The sequence below is a fragment of the Macrotis lagotis genome, chromosome 8 (genome assembly GCF_037893015.1).
Source record: "Macrotis lagotis isolate mMagLag1 chromosome 8, bilby.v1.9.chrom.fasta, whole genome shotgun sequence".
NCBI classification, from domain to species: Eukaryota; Metazoa; Chordata; class Mammalia; order Peramelemorphia; family Peramelidae; genus Macrotis; species Macrotis lagotis.
This window is the reverse complement of record NC_133665.1, coordinates 24,775,266-24,790,687: the sequence shown is the minus strand read 5'-3', so window position 1 is coordinate 24,790,687 and position 15,422 is coordinate 24,775,266. Positions and strand designations below refer to the sequence as shown.

General features: G+C 37.2%; 1 protein-coding gene across 5 annotated transcripts in view; it reads left to right on the top strand.

The window, feature by feature from the left end:
• DOCK8 (dedicator of cytokinesis 8) overlaps positions 1 to 15,422 on the top strand; it is a 306,811-nt gene that overhangs the window by 210,356 nt on the left and 81,033 nt on the right. For all 5 annotated transcript variants that reach the window (XM_074196530.1, XM_074196529.1, XM_074196534.1 and 2 more), the window contains 3 exons: positions 3,285 to 3,454; positions 7,742 to 7,837; positions 13,215 to 13,310. In XM_074196530.1, the coding sequence (XP_074052631.1) occupies positions 3,285 to 3,454; positions 7,742 to 7,837; positions 13,215 to 13,310 (362 nt within the window). The remainder of the gene's footprint in view (positions 1 to 3,284; positions 3,455 to 7,741; positions 7,838 to 13,214; positions 13,311 to 15,422) is intronic.

Genomic DNA, 15,422 nt, shown 5'->3' with positions numbered 1-15,422 from the left:
AATCCAATTCACTTATATGTCATGAAAACACCTCTCTGTTGTTTCTTCAAGAAGGAAAGAAAAACCTCAGCAGCAGCAGCTTCACCTGATTCCAAGAGCAGATCTCTGTCCATTATGTTGCACTGCTGCATTTAAAGAAAATATCCTTTGGACTGGGGCTATGGTTTCATTGGTTATAAGATCTTGGCAAGAAGGCTTCATCTCCTGAGGCAGATCAGCATCTGACCAATCACTCATTCTCAAAAGAGGTAGATCAGCATCTGGTCTGACACTCATTCTTAAGAGAACTTCCTTGGAACACCAAAGGTTATTTTCCCTGGCTATCTCCTATTTCTGGAACATTCTCCCTCCTCATTTCTGCAGACTGATTTCCCTGACATACTTTAAGGTCCAATTTCATCTTCCCTAGAAAGTCTTTCCCAACTCCTCTCAATTCTAATGTTTTCCACTTGTTATTTCCTATTTATCCTATATTTGTATATGTACACAGTTGTTTGCATGTTGTCTCTTCCATTAACTGTGAACTCCTTGAGGTCAGAAATAATCTTTTACCTCCTTTTAAATCCCCAGTGATTAGCAATATGCCTAGTGCATAGTAGGTATTTATTGTTTAAGGGTTTTTTTTGGGGGGGGTGTTGTTTGTTTTGCAACTAGATAGTTGAGTAGAGTTCTGAGTTCAAACACTTCCTCAGATACTTCCTAACAGTCATTTAACCCTGTTTTACTCAGTTTCCTCATCTGCCTCATTCAAATACAATCCATTGTTGAGTCAAGACATCACACTTTTGATGTCATTGGTCCTCTTTGAATATGAAGGACAAACAACAACAAATGAGCTGGAAAAAGAAATGGCAAAACTCTCCATTATCTTTGCCACAAAAACCCCAGATGGAGTCACAAAGTGTCAGACACAACTGAAAATAACTGAACAAAAAATAGGCTTTAAGGTTTGTAAAGCACTATATCTGTCTGTCTATCTATTTATCTTTACATATAAATGTATAGTAAATGACTGAGGCAGGATTCATTCTCAGGTCTTTCAGACTTTTAAATTCAACATTCTATCTACCACGCCACTTATCTGTACCACCTAGCCAGTACATGTCAGAGGTACCACCTAAACCTAGTTCTTCCTTTTTCCAAGGACAACTTTCTACTATGCCCTTCTCCATCTCTATATTTAATATGACTGTATAACTTTACTATGAGTTATATAGAACTTTAAACTTGAAAGGGACCTAACCTAGCAATTAATTTGCTCCCTTATTGTAATTTTTTTAAGGTTGACTGACTCATAGGATCATATATTTAGAGCTGAAAGGACCTCTGAGGTCATTTAATCCAGCCTTCACATAAATGAAAAACCAAGGCTCATAGAGAAGTGATTTGCAAGGTCACATAGTAATAAATGGAAAGGTCAAAGTTTGAACCCAGATCCTTTGATTCTAGATCCAGTATTCTTTCCACCATGCCACATTTATTTCTCATTGATGCCTTTCATTGTTTGTAGTTATTTTCTAATACAAGACCTTCCTCCCACATAAGCAGGAGAAAATGCTAAGCAAAACTGTTGCTTATGTTCATCATTCAATTTGAGGTTTTTGTGGGAAAGATAATGGAGTGGTTTGCTATTTCCTTCTCCAGCTCATTTTACAGATAAGGAAACTGAGGCAAACAGGGTTAAGTGACTTGTCACTAGTAAGTGTCTAAGACCAGGTTTGAACTCAAGTCTTCTTGACTCCAGGCTTAGCTGCACCACCCGGCTGCCCTATTCAGCAATTATGTCTGGTAGCATGTGCACAATTTCACCCCTCTACCAAGACAAGAGAAATTATTTCATCATTTCCATTTTACAAATAAAGAAAAAGAGGCTAAAAGATATGAAATTACTTGGCCAAGGACACTCAATTGGTAAAAAGGAGAGTAAGGATTAGAACTATTTCTTCCAGCTGGAGAACATCACCAAAAACCAACTAGATGATTTCGATTACATTAAATTAAAAAGCTTTTGCACAGATAAAACCACTGTAACCAAGATCAAAAGAAATGTAGTAAATTGGGAAACAATCTTTACAACTAATGATTCTGAAAAAGGACTCATTTCTAAAATGTACAGAGAACTGAGTCATATTTTTAAAACAAAAAGCCATTCCCCAATTGACAAATGGTCGAAGGATATGCAAAGGCAATTTACAGATGAGGAGATCAAAGTAATCCATAGCCATATGAAAAAATGCTCTAAATCATTAATTATTAGAGAAATGCAAATTAAAGCTTCTCTGAGGTACCACTTCACACCTCTCAGACTGGCCAATATGACCAGAAAGGATAATGATCACTGTTGGAAGGGATGTGGGAAATCTGGGACATTATTACACTGTTGGTGGAGCTGTGAACTCATCCAACCTTTCTGAAGAGAAATTTGGAACTATGCCCAAAGGGCAACAAAAATGAGCATATCCTTTGACTCAGCAATACCACTATTGGGTCTATACCCTGAAGAGATGATGAAAAAGGGTAAAAACATCACTTGTACAAAAATATTTACAGCATCCCTGTTTGTGGTAGCAAAGAATTGGAAATCAAGTAAATGTCCTTCAATTGGGGAATGACTTAGCAAACTGTGTTATATGTATGTCATGGAACACTATTGTTCTATTAGAAACCAGGAGGGATGGGAATTTAGGGAAGCCTGGAGGGATTTGCATGAAGTGATGCTGAGTGAGAGGAGCAGAACCAGAAAAACACTGTATACCCTAACAGCAACATGGGGTGATGTTCAACCTTGAAGGACTCACTCATTCCATCAGTGCAATAATTGGGAACAATTTTGGACTATCTGCAGAGGAGAGTGCCATCTGTATCCAGATAAAGAGCAGTGGAGTTTGAACAAAGTTCAAGGACTATTCCCTTTAATTTAGAAAAAAACAACCAGATATCTTTATAGACTTATATAAACTTTATAGACTATATAGATTTTTTGTCTCTTCCTTAGGATATGATTTCTCTCTCATCACACTCAATTTGGATCAATGTACAACATGAAAACAAAGTAAAGACTGACAGATTGCTTTCAGGGGGTAGGGGAGGGAAGTAAGATGGGGGAATTGTAAAACTCAAATAATATCTTTAATAAAAATAAACTTAAAAAAAAGAACTATTTCTTCTATACTGAGCCTACTCTTCATTTGACAAGTGATGCTATTCACTAGCAAAAATTCAATAAGTTACCTTGCTTTTTTTTCTCTCTACCTTTCTAAATGTGTCTGATGGATGGGGTGAAGTCATTGGTTCCAATCACCCAGATCCTCGCTACCACACATATGGAAGATCAACAGCAGCCACAATGAATTCCAAACTGCTGCAGGCCCGGGTGATGAGTAGCAGCAATCCAGACATTGCTGGGATGCACACTTCACCAGATGAGGAAGTTAAAAATATCATGTCTTCAAAGGTATGGAGAGAATAAGAAAGATTTATCATAAATTATTTTCATTTTCATAGATGCTTTTTATTTTATTTTAGTCCTATGAAACCAAAATATAATTCATTATTTCCCCCCTAATCTTCCCCCACCTCCTACCTTCCCTATTATCATAGAGGGCAGCACCATCTTCCCAGTCCCTCAAACTCACAACCTGGGGTGGGGGTGGGGGTCATCCTGGATTCCTCACTATCTCTCATATTCCATAGATAAGTTGTTCCCAAGATCTATTGATCTTACCATTGCATATTCCCCCTTCTCTCTGACATTGTCACCTCTCTAATCCAGGCCTTCAATACCTCATACCTGGACTACTGCAGTAGCTGAGTGGTGATATTACTGAATTTCTGACTGACCATGTTATGCTCTCATTCATTTATTTCAGTGGCTTTCTATTACTTCCAGGATCAAATACAAAAATACTACTTGGCATTCAAAGTCCTTCATAACCTAAATACCCTCCTGTATTTTTAGTCTTACTGCACCTTATTCCCTATCACCTACTCTTCAATCCAGTGACACTGACCTCAAGACTGTTCCATGAATATGATAATCTATCTCAGGGTTTTTTCCCCTTGGCTGTCCTCTATTCTTGGAATGTTTTTCCTTATTTCTGCCTACTGGCTTCCCTGGCTTCCTTTAAATTCCAACTGAAATCCTACTTTCTATAGGAAACCTTTCCCAAGACTTCTTAATTCTGCCTTCCCTCTGATAAATATCTATTTGCCCTGTCTAGGCTCTCCACCCCCCACCCCCCCCACATTGGACTGTAAATTCCTTGAAGGCAGGGATTGTCTCTTACCTCTTTTTGTATCTCTAGCATTTAGCACAAGCTCTTCATAAATGTTGGCTGATTGATTGATATCCTCCTAGCCCTAATTTGAACCCTTCCTTGTAACAAAGAAAAAATATTTTTTAAAAAAACCGAAACCATCTATACTGACTGCATCTGACAGTTGTATGCTATATTTTGTCTGCATGGTACTTACCTTTTTGCCAAAAATGCCTTACTCTACTTCATCTGTTCTCTGGGACCAGTACTTGTTATCTTGGATTCCTTTTGGCATTTTTGTCATTTACTACTTCTTGTCATCCTATTAATTATCTGAGGAGATTAATTCATAGAGAACTGTCTTATTTTTCTGAATTTCTCATATTTCTTTAAACTTTAAGAAACAAAAGAAAACTTTTTTTTAAGGTCTCCTTTATAGAAAGGAAGCTGCAATGGAGAATTATCAGGAATTTTCTCCTTCCTCCCATTCTATTTCACAATGTTGTTGTTAATATGTACATTGTTCTTCTGATTCTGCTCATTTCGCTCATCATTTCATGCAAGTTTTTCCATGCTTCTCTAAAGTCCAGTCACTCGTGATTTGTTGTCGAACTCCATCACATTCATATACCATAACTTGTCCAGTCATTTCCTAATTGATGGAGTCCCCTCAGTTTCCTTTTCCTTGCCACTACAAAAAGAGTTGCTATAAATATTTTTGAACATGTGGGACTTTTCCCTTTTTTTAACATCTCTTTGAGATAGAGTAGTGGTATTGCCAGATCAAAAGGTAGTTTTATTGTCCTTTGGGCATAGTTCCAAATTGCTCTCTAGAATGTTTGGATCAGTTCACAACTCTACCAACAGAGCTTTAGTATCCTAATTTTCCCATATCCTCTCCAACATTGCTCATATTCCTTTTTTTGTTATCTTAACCAACCTGATAAATGTGAGGTGGTAGCTCAGAGTTGTTTTAATTTGCATTTCTCTGATTAACAATGATTTGGAGTATTTTTATATGACTATAAATTAGCTTTAATTTCTTCATCTTAAAAATGCCTGTTCCTGTCCTTTGACTATTTATTGTTGGAGAATGTCTTGTAATTAATAAATTTGATTTGGTTCCCTATATATTTTAGAAATGAAGAATATCATTTCTTAAAAAGGAATAACTGTAAACCATTTTTTTTCATCATCTGCTTTTTATATTAATGGATTAACAACCAGGAATTAATTGATCTAAGGAAGGAAGAATGGCTAATTTTCTATCAAAGACAGGAAGAGTTGGTCATGCCAACTCCCAAGGCTGACTTTCTATTCACTAAGTCATGCTGCCTTGTCATTATCTCTTTGGAGTTTTACTGGCATCAGATGACCTTATTTGATAACATTAATGAAAACAAAAACTATGTATGTTATAGCCATGGTTTACTACTTATCCTCTAACTTTAGAAGGTAAAGTACAGTCTAAAAAGAAAATACATGCATCTAGTTTAGGATTACCCAGCTGGCACCTTAGATACATGTCTAGGATGTGGCAAAGTTATCTGGGAAGCAAATAGAAGATAAATTGGCTTCCAGCCTCATAGAAGGGCCTTAGGTCACTAGATTAAAATTGACTTAATTACTCTTTTTGGTTCATCTATCCTCTATGTCCATTAACCTACTACCCAACCTTTTTGCTCCAGCCTTCTGGTCATGACCATGACCAAGCAAAGCACATATTGACAATAGATACTTTCCATGGTCTAACTACCAATAAGTCAAAAATCAATGTCATCCCCATGGGCTGAAGGCCCAGGATCAGCACTATCACATTCCTCAAGCCTAGGGATTTTGGTTTTCAAATTGATATTTTCAAATGCACAATCTAAAATTTTTAGGATGTTATGGTTGCAGAAGAAACCAGTTAGATTGAAATACGGTTGTCAAAATATTTTTAAGAATTATTTCTCTTTTTTAATTTTTTATTTTATTTAAGGCAATGGGGTAAAGTGACTTGACCAAGGTCATACAACTAGGCAACTATTAAGTGTCTGAGGCTGGATTTGAACTCAGGTCCTCCTGACTCCTGGGCCGGTGCTCTATCCACTGTGCCACCTACCTGCCCCAGAACTATTTTTCTACTAGGATATTATTATATTGTTCTTTCAGATTTGAAATTCTTGTTCTTATACCACTTAACAAAATAATTTTTCTAAGATAATAATAGCATTTAGACACTTAATAATTGTCTAACTGTGTGACCTTGGGCAAGTCACTTAGCCCCATTGCCTTAAATAAATAAAATGTTTAAAAAATTTCCTCATTTTTCTCAACTGTAATTTGGGGGTGTGATAGTACCTATCTGTTGCAAGGATCAAATTTGATATTTGTAGCCCTTAACATGCTTTATAAATAATTATTATCAGCAGCAGCTATCGGGAGCATTTTTATATTGATATAGATAACTTCCACCAAGGTGATTTCTTTATTATTTAATGCAGATTAGCAATTGCTATACCAGTTCTAATTTTAGAGAACTGCTCAGCTACCCCATTCAGTTAGATCATTTGCCCAAGGGCATGGAACAGTCAGCCTGGGTCAGAGGTAGGATACACCAATCTTCAAAGCTTTACTCATGTATCATTTTTTTTTAGGTTTTTGCAAGGCAAATGGAGTTAAGTGGCTTGCTCAAGGCCACACAGCTAGGTAATTATTAAGTGTCTGAGACTGGATTTGAACCCAGGTACTCCTGACTCCAAGGCCGGTGCTTTATCCACTATGCCACCTAGCTGCCCCCCTCATGTATTATTTTCACTTCAAAATCTTCCCCATTCTCCTTGAATATATTTTCTTCTTGGGAGCAGCTAGGTGGCACAATGAATAGAGGACCAGCCCTGGAGTCAGGAGTACCTGAGTTCAAATTTGACCTCAGACACCTAGCTGTGTGATCTTAGGCAAGTCACTTAACCCCATTGCCCTAAATAAATAACATTAAAAAGAAAGAAAATACTTTCTTCAAATTTTTCTAGAATCCTTTATCTAAGCAATTCATTTACTCCTATCATTCCCTACCTATAATACCTTTATTCATCTCTCTTCCTTCCTTAACTATATTTTTTTATTATAAAAAAAGTCACCTCAAGCTTTATTGTCTAGGATTTTAATCTATCGCTGAACTCACCATTCTTCAAGGATTAGAGGCTAATGATTTTGTCAATTGAAATATAATTTAGTTTAGCTAAATAAACAGTACCTAAATAGGCCACAGAGGGGCAATAGTTCATCAGTTTCATTAGTCTCTCTTGGTACCTAAATTCATAAGCTTAAAGAATTACAATGCTGTCAGAGACTTTAAAGATGATATAGTCCAACTTTCTCACTCTATAATAACCTTTAAAAATAAATTCTGAGGTTTTTGTTTGTTTGATCCAATGGAATGAGCCATGGTTCATTCTTACACAATGGTATATAGATGATTTAATTCTTGGTTTGTATCATAGACTGCTGATCGTGTCTGCAATCGGATGTCTTACTACAGTCAAGGGAATAATGACACACCAAGTTCCACTACAGTTCCAAGACCAGCTAGCAAGAAGGTAACCTGTCATATGAGAAGAATGACAGGAAGGGAGTGAGTTCTAACTTCAGGAGAGTGATTGATCTCTTTGTACCTATCTCTACCTTTCTTCTCTCTCCTATATATAAATATAAATATCTTCTCCCTCTCTTTTTTCTCTTCTCTCTCTCTCTCTCTCTCTCTCTCTCTCTCTCTCTCTCTCTCTCTCTCACACACACACACACACACACACACACACACACACACACACACACCTTTAATTTTTCCTCATGTATAGAAATCAGCAATATGATGATGAGAGGAAAGAGTCTGTTCTTGAATCCTAGGATCTGTATGACCTAAAACAACTTACCTCACCTCTCTAGGCTTCAGTTTCCTCATCTGTACAATGAGAAAGGTTGGTCAGGATGACTTCTCAAGTCCCTTCCAGAAATCTATGATCCATGGAGGGCAATAAAGAGTTAGTAATTACAACTTTGAATGTGAATGGGATGAACTCTCCCTTAAAACGTAATCAAGGGGGAGGCTAGGTGGTACCCTGGATAGAGCACCAGCCCTGGAGTCAGGAGTACCTGAGTTCAAATCCAGCCTCAGACACTTAATAATTACCTAGCTGTGTGGCCTTGGGCAAGCCACTTAACCCCATTGCCTTGCAAAAAAAGTAAACAACAAAACAACAACAAAAAAGTAATCAAATAGCAGAGTGGATTAAAAACTAGAATCCTACAATATGCTGCTCATAAGAAACTCATTTGAAACAGAGAGATATATAGAGAGAGTAAAGGTAAAAGGTTGGAGCCAAATATATTTTGCTTCAGCAGAAGTGAAAAAAGCAGAGGAAGCAATCCTTATCTCAGACAAAGCAGCTGCAAAAATAGTGTTAGAAGAGATAAGGAAGGAAACTATATTCTCCTAAAAAGTATCAGTAATCTATGATCCTAAATCAGGTCTCTCTTTTCAGCTAGTCAACCCAAGACCCTCCCACTAAAATACAATGAATAATAAAATAATAATAAAAAGGGGGGGGGTGAATCCAGTCAACATAATCCTGGACCTCAGATTCCATTTCTATAAAATGTAAAGTAGACTGTATAATATCAAAGTTTCCTTCCATTTCAAAATCTCAACCTCTGTTCTGATATTTTTCAACCTGCAATTATGTTTACCAACCTGTCTCATTCTATCTAATAGCACAGCCATGATCATGGCCTATTCTAATCTGACCTAAAAAGCCTGCCTGTCCAAAATTTCTTCCTCTTTCAAAATTTCTGGAATTTTTTCTATTAGAATCAGTTTGAGGCTAAAACATTTTCCCCACAAGATCCCTGACAAAATGCAACTAGGTTGCATAGGAAGGATCACATATAAGACCATTTACTATATAGCAGGACTTTTATCAGATTGTCAATTGAATCTAACAAGCAAGACTCTATTTGTTATTTAGCAAGATTCTAGGCTTAAGCAATGGGGATAAAAATGAAAAATAAAAATCCCTCAGGGAGCCTATATTCTAATGAATGTTAGATAGGAAAACCCATTTATTAAGCACCAACCATATTGAACACTGTCCTAAGCACTTTAGAGGTATTATCTCATTTGATCCTCTTAACCTAGGAGCTAAGTGCTATTAATATTCACATTTTGTAGCTAAGAAAACTGAAGCAAACAGAGGTTAAGTGACTTACCTTGTCACTTAACAACTAGTAACTGTTCCAGGCCATATTTTAAGTAAACCTTCCTGATTCTGGGCCTAGAGCTCTCCCCACAAGGCTATCTAGCTGCCTGTCTGCATTATAATATGTCAACAGATAGGTATATAAAACTATTATCATTTGAGGAGGGAAAGAACTCTAACCCCTAAATGTGTTAGAAAAGGCTTGCCATAGCCATAGGGCCTAAGGTATGAAAGAAGAAACCTAGAGTTCTAAAAGAAGGGAGGAAGGAATACATTCCAATCAATCAATCTTCATTTATTAAGCAGAAAGGGGTAGCCTGGGCAAAAATACAGAGATGAGAGATGGAATGTCATATGTGAAGAACAAGAAGAAAACTTATCCCACAGAGTAGGAAATGAACCAATGAATCACAGGGCTAGAAGATGGGGAATGAAAAGAGCAAGGCCAGTTTGATTGGAAGGAAGAATGTGAAGGACAGTAATATGCAATGACCCTGGAAAAGTAGAGTCAGACTAGGAAGAGCTTCAAATGCTAAGTTGGGAATCTCATATTTTATCTGAGAGGAAGTAGGAAGATTTCTAACAATGACATGGTCACACTTGTGCTTTAGAAAAGTCTTTTTGGCAGTCACATCAAGGATAAATAGGAAAAGACAGAGCTGGGCCATTGGGAGTTCAATTTGGAGACTCCTACAATAGTCCAAGCAAAAGATAATAATGGCCTGAACTTAAATGTTAGTCATATACATAGAGGAAAAAAGGGTAGACATGACAGATTTTGTATGTGAAGAGAGAAATGACAAGCCTCAGCAACTGATAGAAGAATGGGACTCAGAATTAGTCAAGGGAGATGGAGGGAGAAGTTTAGAACACTGGACACTGGCCTAGAGCAAGACAAGAAATGTGAAACACAATGTGGATGGCACATCTACTAACTCCCCTTAAGAAGTGATGCAGTGTAGTGGGTAAAACCCTGACCTGATAGGCTAGAAACCTGAGTCCTAGTCACCACCAGTCAGCTGGATAACCTTGGTCAAATCTCTCAACCCTTCAGTTTCCTCATCTGTAAAGTGAAAGATTTGGATTAGATCAGAGGTTCTTAATCATTTTTGTGTGTCATGGACCCTTTAGACAGTCTGATGGTCTATAATAAACCCCTTCTCAGAATGATGGTTTTAAGTCAATACAATAGATAGGATTAACACTGGAAATCAGTTATATTGAACAGTCTTCAATGTTTTTAAAAATTTACAAACCTCAGATTAAAATATACCAAGATCTCTTCCTGCTCCAGCATTCTATGATTCTATGACCCAGATTTCTTCTAATCCCCTGTGAAGCAGAGCAAATTGAATTTAGGGTTTTTGTTTCTTCATAGTTGTCTATATCTTTATTTCTTTCAGACAAGAGCTAATTCTTTTTAGCTCAGAGTCATGTATATTTCTGTCACTGAAATTTATTAGAATGGAATTATTTGGGGGGGGGATAAGGAGAAGAAATTTAAACCAGATTTATAGATTTATATTTAGTGAATTGTCACCTTCCTCTGATGAGTTCTCCCTTTGTATTCTCTTTTCTTTTACTAATAACTTAATAGCTCTGTGCTCCTCTGCTATTTTAGAGAACCCCTAAAGTAGCAGCAGGTAATCATGTGTGCCTATTTGTATTTAAAAGGCTTTAAGAAACCGCTTATCCTTCTATAATCTCTTCTCCCCATAGTAATCTAGCAGCAAACTGACCTGACCTATTTTTCAAGAGTTATAGTTAAAGCCAGGGGCCTTGTTTCCTTGGTATGATTACCAATGTCATAGACTTTGATGATGATTGATCAAATGCTTAATTCTTTGCCATAGTAAGGTGGAACAATCCCAAGTCATATTTAAATTTTATTATTTTAGAATACAGTTAACTCCTTTTTATCCAAGCTAAGCAGGGTGAGAGGTCAGCAGAGATACTATAGGTAAATTAAATCCACAGACTGTCCTTAAACCTCATGCTAGCCTACAGTCTTGAAAAATTTCCCCAGAGCCATAACTAGCATGATGTGAGCTGGGCTTTGCTCCAGAGTAAGAACATGATGGTGGATACACTTGCTTCATTGCAATTACCGTCTTTGAACTTGAGAGTCAAGACCTCCACTAGCCCAGGTTAACATACTGTGCAGCTGCCACCCTCAGTATTCATGGCCCCCACATTCCACCCAAGCTCCTTTAGGGACAAAGATTAGATTGTATCCTTTCCTAATTCAATTATAAGCATTTCTACCCACCTATTATCTCAGTTGCTTTTGTCATTGGAAAAAAAGTCTAGTTATAACTTTACATTTCCCCATAAGATTGTTTTTGAAAATCCACCAATAAGCAGTGAAATTGAGTGATTCACATTTGAGATCTTATCTGGTCCCTTCTCCTCTACTGGAGTTGATATTAGTCAATATCAGCAATTAGTGAATAAAAATTTATTGTGTCTACTATTTCCAAACTCTAAACTAAACTCTGAGGATACAAGTAAAAGAAAAAAAGATAGTCCCTGCCTTCAAGGATCTTACAATCTAATGGAAGAAGGTAATACACAAAAAGAAAGCTGAATGGGGTGAAGGGAATTTAATATGATTATTGACAGAGGAATCAAAGAAATCCAAAAGGAGTGCAGCTGGATGGAAAATGAGCCATTTGGGATACTGAGTAAAGAAAGGACCCAAAAACAAGGAGAAATAAAATAGGACATGAAGTTTCAAACCAAGATTTCCAAACCTTATAAGTCCTTCAGGAACATGATTCTGGGGATATAGTGACTCCAAAGTTATGGATTCAAAGTAATACCACCATGTCTTTCATCCAGAAGTACTATTTACATGTCGAATGGATCACATTGTCCACATGGGTCCTTTCCTTTGGGTCATTTTAGAATTTTAGAACCAAAAAGGACACTAGAGGTTGTCTAATCTTAAAGTCCTCAGCCTTTTTGAATGTGTCATGGCAGGCTGATGAATTCCCTCAGATGAAACAAATGAAGTCAATTTTATTGAAATATATATATATATATATATATATATATATATATGTTTTAAAAAATGTTGATGGACCCTGGATTGTTTCCTTGATCTAGTCTAGCTTTCTTACAGAGGAGTAGACTGAGGACCACAGAGATGAAATGCTTTGTTCAAAATTATATAGCCAAGTAATGGTAGAAATGGAACTAAAACTTGGGTATTTTAATACATAAAATCATAGATTGAATGTAGAAGAGATCATAGATATTTCATAGTCTTTATTATTTAAATGAAGAAACTAAGTCACAGAGAAATGTCAGTCACATAGATTTTAGGTTTTTAGATTTTTTAGGTTTTTTTTTTAACAAGGCAAACGGGGTTAAGTGGCTTGCCCAAGGCCACACAGCTAGGTAATTATTAAGTGTCTAAGACTGGATTTGAACCCAGGTACTCCTGACTCCAAGGCTGGTGCTTTATCCACTATGCCACCTAGCTGCCCCATACATAGATAATAAGTAAATAACTGCTAAGATTTGAATCCAGATTCTTTGACTCCTAAGCCAGGGCTCTTTCCAATCCCCCCTTCCCCAGCACTCTGTGAAAGGAATCTACATTTGCTACATGGCTTTGGATCCCAACAAAGCTCCCCAGGGACTACTTAGGCTGTCCAAAGAGGCCATATAATCAAGAACGAATACATTTTTCAACTCCTTTTGCTTTTGGGTTCAGCACTTCCATGAAGAACTGGCACTGCAGATGGTGGTCAGCACTGGCATGGTGAGAGAAGCAGTCTTCAGATATGCCTGGTTCTTCTTTGAACTTCTGGTAAGATGAGTTTTTATTCATCTTTGATAATAATAATAATTATTATTATTATGAAACAATTTAAGAGAAATTTTGTGTTTTAAGTAAAAATTATCCTTATGTTTTTCCATTTAGCATTTATCTATTTTTTTCCCTTAGGAGTAAATAATAGCTAATATTTATATCACATTTTAAAGTTTTCAAAGCACTTCACATTTGAGCTTCACAGAAATCCAGTGGTAAGTATTGTGAATTATCCCCATTTTACAGATGAGGAAAAGAAACCTCTCAAGAAGTTAAGTGACTTACCCAAGGTCACAAGAGCTAATCACTCTCTGAGGCAGGATTCAGATTTAAGTCCTCCTGAATTCATGTTCAGTATGTAATACATTACATCCATGAAAAAAGGCTAGCCTAGAATTGGAATGTGATTATGACTGTCTGTTTTCAAAGACCATGACATCAGAGAGGTAATATCATGACATGCAGGTGATTTGGATCTGAGTAAGGAGGGACTAAGACACCAGCCTCACTTTCTCCTCAGAGTCATCTGGATTCAGTGGTCAGATATGAATCAAGATGACTGGAGACGGTCCTGGATACAAGGCTATCAGGGTTAAGTGAATTGCCCTAGGTCCCATAGCTAGTGACTAAGGTTCACATTTGAACTCAGGTCTTCCTGACGTCAGGGCCAGCTCTCTAAACTTACTGTGCTTTCTAGCTGGAATGTATTGAATTGCTGAAACATTTCATTCATTTATTTTTTCAATATTTATTCCACATTTATTTATTCAACTTGAATACCTTGCTGTTGAGTCATTTTCAGTTATGCCTGACTCTTTGCTACCCTTTATGGGATTTTCTGGGCAAAGATACTGGAGTGATTTGTCATTTTCTTCTGCAAATCATTTTATAGCTAAGGAAACTGTGAAACAAACAGACTTAAGTTACTTGCCCAGGGTCACACAGCTAGCAAGAGACTGAGGTCAACTTTGACTTCAGATCTTCCTGACTTCTAGTCCAGTGCTTTATTCCCCTAAGAAGCCCTACTTGAATGCCTATTCTGTGCATAGTCATAATAAGGAATTAAGGGGGCTATAAAAGACATAGCCTCTTGCCATCCAAGAGCTTACAAAATAAGTGGGAAAGAGAAAAACAAAAAACAAACATACAACTTGAAACAGTTAAAATCAGTGAGTCAGATAATATGATTATAGTTGTTCACAGAATCCTAGAATGTACTAACAAAACTAGGTGCTTCCTGATCAAACAGGGTATAAGTAGGTTGCAGAACAGCTAAACTACAGCTCCTTGGATAAACTGAGGAGTTGATGGTGCCATTTCTGTGACATCCCATTGTATCCCCCCCACATCCTCTTTCTATGTGTTTTCCCTCTGATTCTTGTTGCTTTAGATGTGGTTTTAGAAGCAACTCTTCCCTCCGTCACTTGCCACCTGAGTGGCCTTGAGCCACTGACTTCTCTGAGTCTCAGTTTCCCTATGAGTAAAATGAGAGAGTTGGACCCAATGACCTCTGAGATCATCGTCCCAGTTCTAAATCGATGATCCTAGAGCAAGGGTTCTGAACCTTGTGGGTGTCTTGGATCCTCCAGTTGTCTAGTGATGTCTTTGCTCTCCTTCTGAGGAGGGTGTTTTAAAATAATCCTCCTAGAAAATGCTCAGTTACAATTAGAGGTTAGTGAAAATAAGTATGTAATTTTTCCCACCCACATTGGGTCCCCTGAAATCTGTACTCAGTCAGACACCAAGTTAAGAATCCGCTGACCTAGAATGTATCATAGAGTCTCTAGGGGGACTCAAGTACCTCCATGTGGACAAAGTGTTAAACTTGAAGTATAAAATTGGGATTGGAAGGGAAAAGAGTATTTATGGTGCAGTGGTTGAGCACCTAACCTGACTTACCAGGAAGACCTGACTTACTAGCAGTGTGACCCTAGGCAAAATACTTAACCCTGTTTGCCTCAGTTTCCTCATTTGTAAAATGAACTGGAGAAGGAAATGGTGAACCTCTCCAATTTCTTCGCTAAGAAAACCTCAGGGGGTCAGCAGAGAGTAGGACCTAGCTAAAACAGTTCAGTAACAAATAATATCAGGCACTTTACAAATATATTT